This window comes from Ambystoma mexicanum, chromosome 14, assembly GCF_040938575.1.
Source record: "Ambystoma mexicanum isolate Mex_15411 chromosome 14, UKY_AmexF1_1, whole genome shotgun sequence".
In the NCBI taxonomy this organism is placed as follows: Eukaryota; Metazoa; Chordata; class Amphibia; order Caudata; family Ambystomatidae; genus Ambystoma; species Ambystoma mexicanum.
The window spans coordinates 543,287,976-543,301,334 of record NC_090940.1 but is presented as its reverse complement, the minus strand read 5'-3'; the positions used below and the strand labels follow the sequence as shown (position 1 = coordinate 543,301,334).

The 13,359-nt window shown below is 50.8% G+C and overlaps 1 protein-coding gene across 1 annotated transcript in view; it reads left to right on the top strand.

Moving 5' to 3' along the window:
• Positions 1-13,359, top strand: part of LOC138526943 (cholesterol 24-hydroxylase-like) — a 309,716-nt gene that overhangs the window by 133,435 nt on the left and 162,922 nt on the right. The window contains exons 5-6 of the mRNA XM_069637836.1: positions 6,306-6,392; positions 7,265-7,403. Coding sequence (XP_069493937.1) covers positions 6,306-6,392; positions 7,265-7,403 — 226 coding nt within the window. The remainder of the gene's footprint in view (positions 1-6,305; positions 6,393-7,264; positions 7,404-13,359) is intronic.

Genomic DNA, 13,359 nt, shown 5'->3' with positions numbered 1-13,359 from the left:
GCCTTAGGTATGCCACCACAGATTCTATTGCAATAATGTATAGCATGGGGGAGAGTGGGCATCCCTGACGGGTGCCCCTGTAGAGGCTCCATTTTGCCGAATATGTGTTGTTTGTGCGCACCCTAGCCGTGGGGTCGGTGTAAATGAGTTTAGTCCATTTTAGGAATGCCGGCCCTATCCCCATCTTGGTCATGGTGGCATGCAGCCATTTCCATCAGACTGAATCAAATGCTTTGGTGGCGTCCAGGGACGCCACCGCACATTTCCCGAGATTGCCATTGGTGCTGTACACCACATGATGTCATTTGCATATATTTTCAGTGATGGTTCGGCCGGGTACATAGCCCGTCTGGTCCTGGTGTATCAACTGGGGAATCACTCTGCGAAGTCTCCTAGCCAATAGGGCCATCAAGATCTTATTATCTACGTTGAGCATGAATAGGGGTCTATATGAGCCACACTCTCCGCTATCTTTGCCCGGTTTCAGTAGGGGGATAATCACTGCTTCCCTCATGGTGTCAGGGAGGGTGCCAGTTTCGTATGCCTCATTGAACACCTGAGCCAGGAGCGGGGCCATCGTTTCCTGGAATGTTTTGTAAAATTCCCCAGGGAGCCCATCGGTTCCCGGAGCCTTGCTGGAGGGGAGGGATCTGATGGTAGCCAGGACCTCCTCTGGGGTAATGGGTTCGTCTAGGGCCTCGGCTAGTTGGCCGTCAAGTTTGGGCAGCCTTATGATGTCTAAGACACCCTCTATTTCGCTATCGGAAGCTGACTGGGGTTCAGTGTACAGTGCCTGGTAATAACCGGCAAAAGCTGAGTTTATTTCAGCCTGCGTCTGCACCAGTTTGCCGTCGGGGGTATGGACTTGGCAGATGGGCGTCCTGGGGCTTCCCTTTTGTAGAGCCATGCTAGCAGTTTACCTGGCTTATCACCTAGGGCATGGCTACGTTCGGTATGCTTGGTGTAACTAAGCTTCCCTAGTTACGCCCAGAGCTCCAGGCAGACCTGTTTAAGCTCTATTATTCTCAGTACATGGGCAGGGTTGGCAGGAGCATTGTCCTCCAGTGCCTTGAGCTCGCTTTCGTTGCGTGTTAGTGAGGTGAGTATGGACTTCTGGGCACCTCCTATTGCTGCGATCATCTCTCCCCTTATGACCACTTTAAACGCCTCCCAGGCCGTGCTGATGAGCCGTACGCTGTCCTTATTTAATTGCCAGTAGTCTAGAGTGTGTTCTCTAATCTGTCCGGTGAAAGCCTCGTCCAGCAAGGCTTCAGACCTGAGCCTCCAAGTGGACACAGGGGGTCTCGGTGCAAACACTAACCACGTGTTTATCAATGGGGAGTGGTCTGACAGCACCCTGGCTAGGTATTGTGTGTCCCTAAACATGGCTAGGCGTTCTTCACTTACGTGGATATAATCGATTCTAGTGTGGACAGCATGTGGGGCCGAATAGTAGGAGTACTCCCGTTTCTCTGGGTGGCCTTCTCTCCACAGGTCTCTAAGCGCTAATTGTTGTGTCAGTGTGTTCAAGATATTGGCGGGAGGGGCCGGGCGGGTGTGCTTGTTATCAGATCTGTCTACAATGGGATTCAGAGTGCAGTTGTGCCCCCCCCCCCATATGAAGGTACAATCCCTGTATGGGCTAAAGCGCTTAAATAGGGAGCGAAAGAAGACAGTGGCGTCGTGGTTGGATGCATAGGTGCTAACTAAGCAGAGATCCTTGCCCTCGATGTTGGCATGCACTAGAGCCATTCTGCCTTCATTGTCCGTTTTAGTGTTCAGCAGCCTCACAGGGATGGTGGGGGCTATCCAGATCAGGACACCTCTTGCGTACGTTGAGTATGAGGATCCGATCATTGTCCCTCTCCAGATTTTGGACAAGGAGGCTAACTTTTGTGCGTTGAGATGCGTTTCCTGCAGAAGGGCGATTCCGACTTTATTGCGCTTTATGAATGCGTAGATCCGGCGCTGCTTGATGTAGCTGTTCATTCCTCGGACATTCCAAGTCAAAATTCTAATGGTGTCTGCCATGGGTCCGGTTTAGTCCAGTTTGCCTGGGGGGTGCTCTTGGTGCGTCCTCTCGTGGTTTTGGCAGCCTTCCATGTTCTGAGTGGTCTTGGTATAATTAAACAACTAACCCAACCGTGGGTGCATAACCCCAGGTTCCCTCCCCCCTTTAACGTTAAACTTCCCTGTAACGTAACATGTCCAGCGGGCTTCCCCCTGTTTCTGCTCCATTTGACCTCAGAGTGGTCTCTTGGTGCCCTACGGGCGGGTTTAATATACCCTAATTCCTCCTGGGGGCAGAAGGCATCGCTTTCACCGTCGAGGTGTAGGTGCGGTCATGGTTCAGTGTAGCTCTGGTAGGATCTAAGTTGCTGTTCCCAATTATGAGCTGACTTGTATTCATTGCATTTCCCGGGTGTGCAGATACCTTAGCTCCGGGCGGTTGTTCCGTTCGCTGTTCGCCGTGGTTTGCGGTCCTTTATGTCGAGTTCCGGGAGTTGCTGTTTATCCATCCACTCAGTAACTTCAGCAGGGGTATCGAACAGGTGCGCCTTGTTGTCTGGCAGTACTTTCAGTCTGGCGAGGTACAGGAGCATGTAGCGCAGGCCCGCTTTCTTCAGTCTAGTTTTCGTTTGTATAAATTGGGCTCTTCTAACTTGCACTTGGAAGGTGTAGTCAGGGTATATAGCTATCTTTGCCGCGTCTCGCTCTATGCAGCCTCGCGATCTCGAGAAGGCCAAGATAGTCTCTCTGTCCCTGTAGTTAAGCACCTTAGCGATCACGGGCCTGGGAGGCGTCCCCGGAGGCGGTCTTTTGGTGAGCGAGCGGTGCGCTCTTTCGATGGTGAAACCCTGCGTCAGGTTCCCTGGCCCAATTTCTTGCAATAGGAGGTTCTCAATATAGTTCGTGGGGTCGTTCCCCTCAATGCCCTCGGGCAAGCCAATGACTCTTATGTTGTTGCGACGTGCCCTCCCTTCGGCTTCATCGGCTCTGTCCTCCAGGTTTTTCATCTTTTGGGTTGATATGTCCGCGTCCCTCAGGAGTTGGGTTTTGGTCTCAGTGTTCTCCCGGACCTGAGTCTCAAGGGTCTCTGTTCTGCTTGCTATGGAACGGACGTCCTGTATGAGCAAGTTCAGGTCGATTGTCACAGCATCGATTTTGCTTTCCATGGTTTTTTGCAGGGTCAAGATGGCTTCCATCAACTGCAAATTTGGTGGTTCTGTTGGCTTCCCAGGCGGTACCCCTTTAGTCGGCGTGGAGCCCGTGGGGCGGGCTGCCACCCTGGACGCCCCGCATGCAGCATAAGTGTCCATTGTGGTCTGCTTCTGTCTGCCTTTAACGTTTTTGACGGGCATACCCTGACGGGCTGGGGGTGCTGGGGCTTGCGAGATGGCTGGTCCGGGCCTCAGCCGCGCCGCGATCTCAGCCCGGGCTCCGCACTGTTGTCCGGTTGACTTCTGATTTTATGGGGGGTGGGAGCTTCCGGACCGGTCCTGGGCAGTAAAGTGGGAAGGCTCAGGGTGAGTTGTGAAGCAGGTGCAGGGTATGCCCCTCGATGTTATGGAGGGAGTCCAGGGCAGTGCTCAAGCAAGACCGGGCACCGCAGGACGTAACGCAGTTGCAGCAGGGTGTTCGTCCCGTCAGCCAGTCCGGCGGGGCCCACCTAGGTGTCGGTGAGGTCCAGCCTCTGGGCCCGAGGTGCAATGGGCTCCACAGGGTCTGCGGCCCAAGGTTGGGCCGGCTTAGTTCGTTGTGGCCGGGGGGGCTGGCGGTGGTGTTGTGCCCCTCAGTCCCCCCGCCCGCCTCCTCCTCACCTGGCGCTGCTCTGAGTCCTACGGCGACTCGGTGCCGCAGTGCGGGCCTGCCCGCCCTCCCGGTGTTGCCTCAGTTGTGGGGAAGGCAGAACGTTGTGGCTGAGCGTTTCAGCGGGCGGCGCGGTCCTCACTCACAGGGCCTGCCCGCACTCACAGACCAGCCCCCTTGGGCGCCCGCTCCCCGCAGGGGCCTCAGGGAGGAGCGTGCTCGGCTCTCCGGGGCATACAGGCTCCGCTCCGGCGGCAGCCGACCCCAAGCGCAGTCCGCTCGCCGAGCTCTCCAGTGCTCGCGCAGGTCGCCTACTCGCCTGCCGAGTCGCGGGCTCGCGTAGTGTGGATCACAGGCTCGGTGCCCGGCCTGCCGTGCCTCGGTCTCTCAGCTCTCGGCAGGCGCCATTTTTTCCGACTCGGGCCGCGGGCCTCACGATAACTCCTTGGTGTCTCCCTGCAGGGAAGGGTCTCAGCGACCCAATTTTCTCGCAGGATCACCTGACCTCTATCAGCCACGTTCGTGGAAGTTATTGACTGCTTTTTGCGCCCGGGAACAGGTGGGATTCAGCAGGATTATAGTTGCATCAGACGGAGCTCACTGAAAAGCGACCAGCTTACATGGCGACTAGCCACGCCCCCCCCGCACTTTGTATTACTTCACTGTGTTTCTACTTTATTTGCTTGAGGTACTACTTGTGCCAACTTTCACACATTGGTATCTCATACATGGGGACATGTTCAAGTTCTGCCTTTGTGCTTTACATGGTCGGTATTCAAACATTTGTATTTGATTTATTTGCTTACATGCCTCCGGGGGCCCCCAATCGCTCTGGGCAGTCACCACTATCTTGCAGCATTCCCGACCCATGGCACATCGCTGCGATGAAGCTTCCTCTCTGGGACAGCCTCCTTCGCACTGCAGACTTTCCTCTAGCGCTCCCAGTAGCCAAGCGCTCACCTGCCGGCTTCTCTCAGTGGCCGAAGACTGCTGCTTCTCGGCACGACCGGGTCTCCGGTTGCTCGGCTGCTGCTCCTGGTGCTACGATGGTCCTCCAATGCTGTCCCGCTGCATCTCTCCTGGCATTGCGCCATGCCTTTATCTAACTTGCGCAGTTGCAAGCTGCTATCTGGAAGTGCCTGCTCTCTCGATCTCCTCCAGCACTGTCCTTTCCCATATGGCTAATTTGTCTTGCTCTGCCTGCATGTCGAGTGTGGATACCATTTTTAAATGCCCCACACACTCGTGATTAACCTTAAACAACTAGTCTGTATATTCAGCGTTATGTTTCTTTCAATCTGGAACAACTCCTTCTTCCTCTTCCTCGTCTCAATACTTGAGGCCTCATGGGAGTTGGAGTCAATAGAATTTCTAGGATTTTAAAGTGATGTTGTTTAGGACTTTTACTTCGAACAACATTAGAAACAGGAGATGTTAGGTTTGTTTTAAGTGAGTGTGTGAGGTGTGAATGGTATTTTGTCTTGAGTGATTTGCAGGAAGGGGTTTCTGGGATTTGTATGGGAACATCAGGCCATAAGGAACTAAGAATTATGAGGTCTTCTTCTCTAGAAAGGGAAGAATACTGTGGCTCTCCTGATAGGGTCACCACCTTTCCCCGACAGCCATCTCCCCCATGTGATCCTGCATCATAGTACCACACCAGGGCCAGGATCAGGTAGCGGCTGCCATCCCCTGGCCACATGGGAGGAGATCCTTACCGGAGAATCAACTGTAATTGCATACCTTATGGGTATTTTCATTCTCAGTCATTTCTTATTGAGACGTGCAGCAGGAGTACATTGGGGTAGCTGATGGGAAGTAAGAGTAAGAGAAGGTTTATAAATAGTGGGAGGGTTAAAGGGACACTTTTTTTTATCTCAAGTTGGTCACTGCTCTCAGTGGGGTCCTCCCGTTGAGTAGCACCCCCAGGGGGACTATCGGCTAGCAGCCTCACCTCCCCCTCCTCATGGAAAGGGGCTCCCCCATCTAAAGCTGTGACTATACATTGGAATTTGTCACAAAGTTCTCTGGATCTCTTCTTATATATGGTAAATAGGATGGCCTATATCCATGTGTCCGGAAAGCTACTATTTGCCAAGAATTTTTTTTAAAAAAAAGTAAGAACAGGTTCTCAGAATTCCATCATGTTTTTAAATTGAAAAAGATTATTTCACTGCATACTTTTGGGCCTATTGCTTTTTCTAGTGTCTAAGAACCGTGAACTCTGGTAATGCAGAGGTGGCATAGTGATTGTTCACTGGTTCTCTCTGCTAATGAACATTTCTCACTTGCGGTGTGGTGGATGAGCTTGTTCATGCAAAGTGAGTCCACAGAATTCAGAATGTATCATAACACTATCTGGATTCCATTGTCGTAGAACTTTCCGTGCAGACCTCTAGATTTTTACTGTATTGTTGCATTGCTTCCATTCAGTTTAATGCTTATAATTGAATGGAATTATGTTGTCTCGCCCTTGTTTCTCTCGTTTACTGTAGATGCTTGGGAAAAGGGCTGCTGACAGATCGCGATTATGATCACTGGCACAAGCAACGCAGGATGATGGACCCCGCTTTCAGCCGCACGTAAGTCAGATGTGTGCAGCCAACCAGTGGGTTTTGATTTTTCGAAGTGGACTGGGCAAAGCAGCTTTTATGAAGCTGGGACTTCCAAATTGCTCATCTGGGTCTTCTGATCTGACTCCATGAAATGCAATACTGCTGGTGGGCAATTTCCAGGAGAGGTTTAAAGACCTACCTTCTTTCACTCAACCCATACCCTCAAGTTGCTTCCTTGACTCTCTATGTAATACGCACAGTGCCATTACTACTTCATGATGGTTGAAAAGCAAAGAGCAGCCATACCACCTACCATGGGACAGCAAGTGTTGGGTCACAGTAGGATCTTCCACGAAAAGCTTCATCATCAGCATTGACTCACTTTAGAACTAAGGCTCTGCCAGCACACAGTAACATCTGGCTCCTTCAAGGCCACAGCAGGACCCTTGTGATTTGTTTTGTCTGAGCTGTTTGCTTACCTTCTTTGAACCAACTCCGACCATTAGCTAGAAGCATAGACATGGTAGGGCCTGAGCGGGCAAAGCCCACCCAAAACCTGTAAATGCCCACTCTGCAGCACTGGATGGACATTTACAGATGTTAACATCACTGTGGTGGGCCCAACTACATTAGCGTCAGGCCCCACTTGTTATACAATCCTATAAACCAGTGTGAAATGGAGTGCAGCACTTGAAAAAACATCCTAACTAAACATATGCAGCTGAAGCACTGAGGAGGTAGCAAGAACATTCCACAGTTTGCTGAATTCCCCCCATACTGAAGCGAGAAGTTGACTTGTTGGCCTGTCTTGCTGGCCCAAATGCAATGGTAGCAGACAGAGAAAATGAATGCAGGTTATTGCTGCGGACAGTGTTGATGTGACTTGATCTACCTTGCAGCTACCTGAAGGGTTTAATCGGCACGTTCAATGAGAAAGCTGAGGCACTGATGGAAAAGCTGGCAGAAAATGCTGATGGAAAAACAGAGGTCCGGATTCATGACCTGATGAGCCGGGTGACACTGGATGTGATTGCTAAGGTGAGACTTGTCGTATTCGGGAAACGCACAGTGCAGAACACATGGAACTGCAAGTGAATTTTGTTGACTTCTGCTGTCTCGTAGCAATGTGAAAACAAATAAAACAATAACATTCTACTTGCTTCCATATTATTTAGATTGCTAAGAATTTAACTCCTACGGAACTTTGCAAACTTCCTAACTTAAATTCATCACAATATTTGCATTATGTCCAGAAGAAGGAATTTTACCAAACTGTTCTGTATCACTTGACTTTAACTAGTGTCAGTTGGTGGCATAAGGATGACCGCTTGACTGTAGCAAAGACGCACCTTGCAACAGAGTTTTATGGCCAGGCTGCATGAGCCAAGCCTCCAGCTGAGAGCACACTGATCACGGTTGCTCTAAAGCTCCTTGAAGTGGCTTCTATGAGGAGCAAGCTGGTCTGTAGGTAGTGGGCTGGCTTGTAGAGGCTTCGGGGTGAGTGGGATAATCTGGAATGATGTCTGGGCGAGAAACACACAGACTGGAATATAACAGTACCATGATTACTGATGACAAGAGTAGTTGCCAAGCGCATAAGGATTGGATGCCTCATGACCTCACAATGTAAGTGGTGGGATTGGGCTACTGCACAGTGCAGAGAGTAGTAAAGCGCCACCATCGGTGGGAGGGGTGGAATGCAAATGACTATTTATTGCTGCATCCCTGAATGGCGCTGGATACTGAAGTGGCATAAGAGGAAATTCCGTACAGCTCTCCATATCACAAGTCCACCTGATGCCAACAGGTAGTAAGCCCGAGCAGGAGCCTCTGATAACACGACCCTAGAAACCCCAGTTTGCACCTGATAGATATCTAGTCAGTTTCTCCTGTGATGGTTGTGGTGTGCCGCGCTGGTGGGGCCGGCGGGGGATGAACTGTTAGCAGGCCGCACCACCGTGTCAGCACGGGCTCGGATCAGGAGCTCAAGAAAGCATGTCATGCTGCGTGTTGGTTTCGCTCTGCTCTGCCGGCTTCGGGCTGGCCCTTTTTTACACCTCACGTCATCGCGTTACGTGAGGCGGATACAACATTCCTCGTTTATTTTAAATGAACAAAACATTAACAATACCAGCATGCTCCAGTCCAATGCAGGCGGGGCTTGCTTCTAAGGAACAGGTAAAATCCCACCCAGTCTTTGTGTCTTCACCACTCATAGTCTTGCAGCCTCGCTTGGGCTATGGGCGGCGGCCCTCAGGCTATACCTATGACGCCGCAGGGGCGTGTTTGTCTCTGATTTACCTTCCCCATCTTGCTCACCTTCTATCTGGTCTGGTGCATTTTCTTCATCCGCTAACTCACCTGGGCTGCCACCTTGAGTGTCCTCCTCCTCGACCATTGGCGCCGGATGGTGCTGTGCTGGGTCGTCGTCTCCTTGGAGTTGCCCGTTTCCGTATGCCCATTTCCTCTGGCACTTTCTTAAACCAGGAGGCATTTCTAATGATCGTTTGCTGCCCTCTACTTGCCGTCACCATCGACCCTTCAGTCCTTGTCACCTTCCACGTTTGGTGGTCATATCTCCGTTTGGTGGTCATATCTCGACTCTAATTTTGACCACGTGGGGTTTCACAGGACCAACACTCTGCCTCCAACTTTGTGTCTGGCTTCCCTGGCGTTCCTCTTGTGGCTCATGTACTTATTTTCTGCAACTCTTTTTGTGTGAGTCCTTCCGCTGTCGTCCACACCCTTGTTCGGGTGATGAGGAATAGACAAGTTAACCATTTGTTCCTTACCATATATGAGATCTGTCGGGGGTACATTTGTGGAGCTATGAGGTGTAGTTCCTCAGAACCGGTACAAGTCCACCCACCAGTGGCTGTTTTGACTCTTTGAGATATGTAGCACCTTATTGATTGTCCTCATAAATCTTTCTACATCCCAATTAGCTTGTGGCTAACGGTGGGTGATGCAGTGGTGTTGGATATGGAGTTCCTCCATCTATTTGTTCATGTCTGTCTGCTGAAAAGGTGGTCCGTTATCACTCTTGATACGCCGTGGTAGATCATGTGTCGCGAACATTTTTCCAATGCGGGATGACAGTGTCCTCTGAGGTCTGAGTTGATGATCTCCACTTTGGGGTACTGTGAGTGGTGGTCAATTGCTACCAGGAGATAGATGCTCTCCTGAACAGTGAAAAAATCGATAATGATGGCATCCCACCTCGAGGATCCGCATTTCGCTGATTGAATCGGTTCAGGGTGCGGGGATGCTCCTGTGATTTGACATGGGAGGCAGGCCCCGACAATCTCCTCCACCTTTGTGTCAAGGTGAGGAAACCACACCCAGTGTCTTATCCTGGCCTTCGTGCGGGCCTTCCCTTGGTGTCCCTCATGTGCAAGGGAGACGATCCTGTCTTGCGGGCTTCAGGGGATCACTATCCGGGTGCCTCTTAAGATCAGACCCTTGCTGGAGATGGACAGTTCCTGCTGCACCGGAACATCCCCATCAGAAATGCTCTGGCCGCCGGCGTCCAGTTGTGAACACGTCGAAGAAAAGAGTTCAAATCCCCGCCATAATCGTGTTTTTGATGATGTTGCAGCACGGGTCATCTTGTGTGGCCTTGATGATGTCCGTGATGCTGTCTGTTTTGTGCTTTGTGGCGTTGATGACTTGGCATATATGTTCCTCTGTCTCCTCTGCCTTGTCCACCTCTCCCTGTGTTGCAGGGTGCGGTTGCCTCGACAGGAAGTCTGCAGGGTTGTCCGCCTCTGCCTGGTATAGCAACTCGAACTCATACTGCTGCAGGTGCAGTAACCTCTTTCCTATCCTAGCCGACGGGTGCTGAAGACCCTGTGAAGATTCGGAGTAGTGGTTTGTGGTCAGCGAATGCTCCGAATTTTTGCCCGTAAAGGTAAATGTGGAAGTGTCGGCATCCCCACAGGGCCGTATTGCTTCTTTCTCGATGTGGGAGTATCTCTTTTCAGTCGTTGTGAGAGCCCTGTGTGCATGTACCAGGATTGCCCCGAGTCCAACTGGGCTTGCATCCACGTGTAACTCCGTGGCCAGAGCCGGCTCATAGTAGGCCATTGTTGTGTCGGCCGGATGTGATTTCTTGATGCACTCAAACTCTTCGATGCATTGTGGGCTCCATTCCCATTTGGCGTTCTTCCTGGTGAGTTCTCGGAGCGGCTCTGACATGGTGGCCAGGTTGGTGATGAATCATGCCCAGAAAACTTTGCACTTCTTTGGGTGTGGTTGGGGGGGAGGCTTCCTTTATCTCCGCTACCTTCTGGGGTCAGCTGACACCCCTTCTCTTTTGGAGACATAGCCAAAGAAAGTGATCTCCTCCTTTAGGAACTTGCGTTTGTCCCTGTGTACTGTGAGCCCTGCTTTCTCTAACCTGTCAAGGACTAACTCTGTGCAATGCAGATGTTCCTCCCTGTTTTCAGCATGGATGACGATATCGTCACTGATGTTAAGTACACCAGCATACCCTGGATTACTTCCTGGATGGCCTGTTGGAATACCTCACTGCCGAGAATATCCCGAAACCTAGCTTCTTGTAGCGCTGCAGACCCAGGTGGGTCGAGAAAGTTGTAATGTACCTCAAATCCCGGTGTAGTTTGAGCTGTGATAGCCGGCGTTGAGATCAATTTTAGAGAAAATCTTTGACCCTGTGAGCTCCGTGATGATCGCGTCCAATGTCAGCGTGCTGTGTCCCTCTCTCTTTACGACTGCGTTGGGTAGGCACATATCTATGCATATCCGTACCTTCCCAGGTTGCTTGGGCTTTTTCGTAACAACCATGGGGGAAACCCAGGGGGTTGGGCAGGTTACTTGCCAGATGATGCCAGCCTTTTCAAGTTCATGCAGTTCTTTAGCTACAATGTCCCTCATGTGAAACAGGGTTCTTCTATGGCGGATTGCCCATGGCTGCACTGATTGGTCAATGTTGAGCTTGATCAGTTTGCCTTTGAGGCATCCTATGCCCTGCAGAATGCTCGGGTGTTTGGCTAGTAAGTCGGTGATCTCAGTGGAATCTGTTACGTCACAAATTAATTGGACGAGTCCCAAGTTTTCCGCAGCCTCCCAACTAAGTAGGAACTCAATGCCGGTGTTGACCACCTATATTTTGGAGTTGATGTTATGTCACCCCTAATCAATGTGGTTCAGAATCGCCCCACCACGGGAGTGGTTTCTTGCTGTCATAGGCATCCAGTTCTGGATGGAGTCTAACTGGCTAAAACTAAACGGCCGGAACACAGAGATTTTGATCTCTGGTCCGCCTGGCACAGCTGAGGAATGGACAAATGACTTCTGGCCAGTCTCACTGGGCCCACTACCTAAGCCTGCTAAAGTAGTGCAGAATCTAGGGATTAAAATGTCTGAATCTGTGTCTATGGAGGCACAGGTAAATTCAGTATATGGTGCTCGTTTTATGAAAATTAAACTGTTAAATAAAGTTCTTCCGTTTATTCCTGATAAATTTCGTGCTCAAGTAGTTGCAGCCTGTGTTAATGGGAGCCTGGATTATTGCAATGCCATCTATTTGGAGCAACCGGCCTTCCTCATCCAGCTCCTACAAGTACTACAAAATGCAGCAGTGCGCCTCGTTACACACATTCCGTTAGGAGTAGGAGTGACCAGGGCTCGGAAATGTCTACATTGGCTACCCATCGAAGCACAGGTAAAATTTAAAGCGCTGGTTATCATGCACCGTGCTCTAAGTGGCAAGGGGTGCCTGGCCATCCAGAAGAAACTGGAGACATATACTCCAGCAGGCTCTGTAAGATCTTTAAATGCAGCATTCCTGCAAATACCTAAATATAGGACAGAACGTCTGGGTTGCAGTGCCTTTTCAGTGGCAGGGCCCAAGCTTTGGAATTCACTGCCTCTTGAGCTGAGGAACATTGAGGAATTTGTAGTCTTCAAACAAAGCCTCAAGATGTTTCTTTTCAGTTAAACGTCCCCTGCTCTTAGCTGTGCTTGTGTGTGCTGCTGGATGACTAAGCGCCATGATGCCTTTGGTGAAAGAGCGTCATACAAATAGCTGATTGATTGATTGATTGATTGATAGGCGAACAATTGGGTGTCTGCATGCTTGAGTGTGGGCTGCGGGCACAGTTTCCAGAACTTCCTTGTCTGCATGATGTTCACTGATGCCCCTGTGTCGATGGTCGAATTCGACAACGAAATGGAGATAAGACGCCAAATAATAAATGGTATGTCATCCGAGAAACTGCACAGGCTGGTCTTGAGTGAAAAAGGAATCACTTTGGCGGGAATACTTGAATACGGACGCGAGAAGGAGCTGTCACACGCAGGGGCAGCCCAAATGGGCACCACTCTCCAGAAATTGCAGGTGGCGTCAATGACAGCAACCATAGCGCAGGTAACGTTTCCTGTGACTGTATGTTCACAAGGCATTTTGCCCTTTTCTTTTTCCTATTCTGGGTGTCGTTGCCCTGGTTTAGTGTCGAGATGAGGTGGACTTTGCCTTTTTTTTCACTCGTCCTGCTGCGAATGCTGTCGCCACTTCCTCATCTTCATCCCCTGATTCATCTGTTGATGAGTTGTTTCTGGTTGCTACCAAGCGTGTCTCTGCCTGTTTCTTCTTCTTTGTCGATTGCTTTGTGGGCGGCGGTTGTGGGTGTTTGTTCTGGCCTGCTGATGCCCTGCAGACACGTGCATAATGGTCTCTCCGGCCACAGGCTCTGCATGTGGTACCTTGTGCTGGGCAGATCCTTTGTTGAGCTGGGGATTCTTGGCTGCCATCATGGCGAGTTATGCTTCGCTGTTGTCATACTTTTGTGGGGGTCAGTTCATTACCTGCGCTATGGTTGCTGTCATTGACGCCACCTGCAATTTCTGGAGATTGGTGCCCATTTGGGCTGCCCTTGCGTGTGACAGCTCCTTCTCGCGCCCGTATTCAAGTATTCTCGCCAAAGTGATTCCTTTTTCACTCAAGACCAGCCTGTGCAGTTTCTCGGATGAC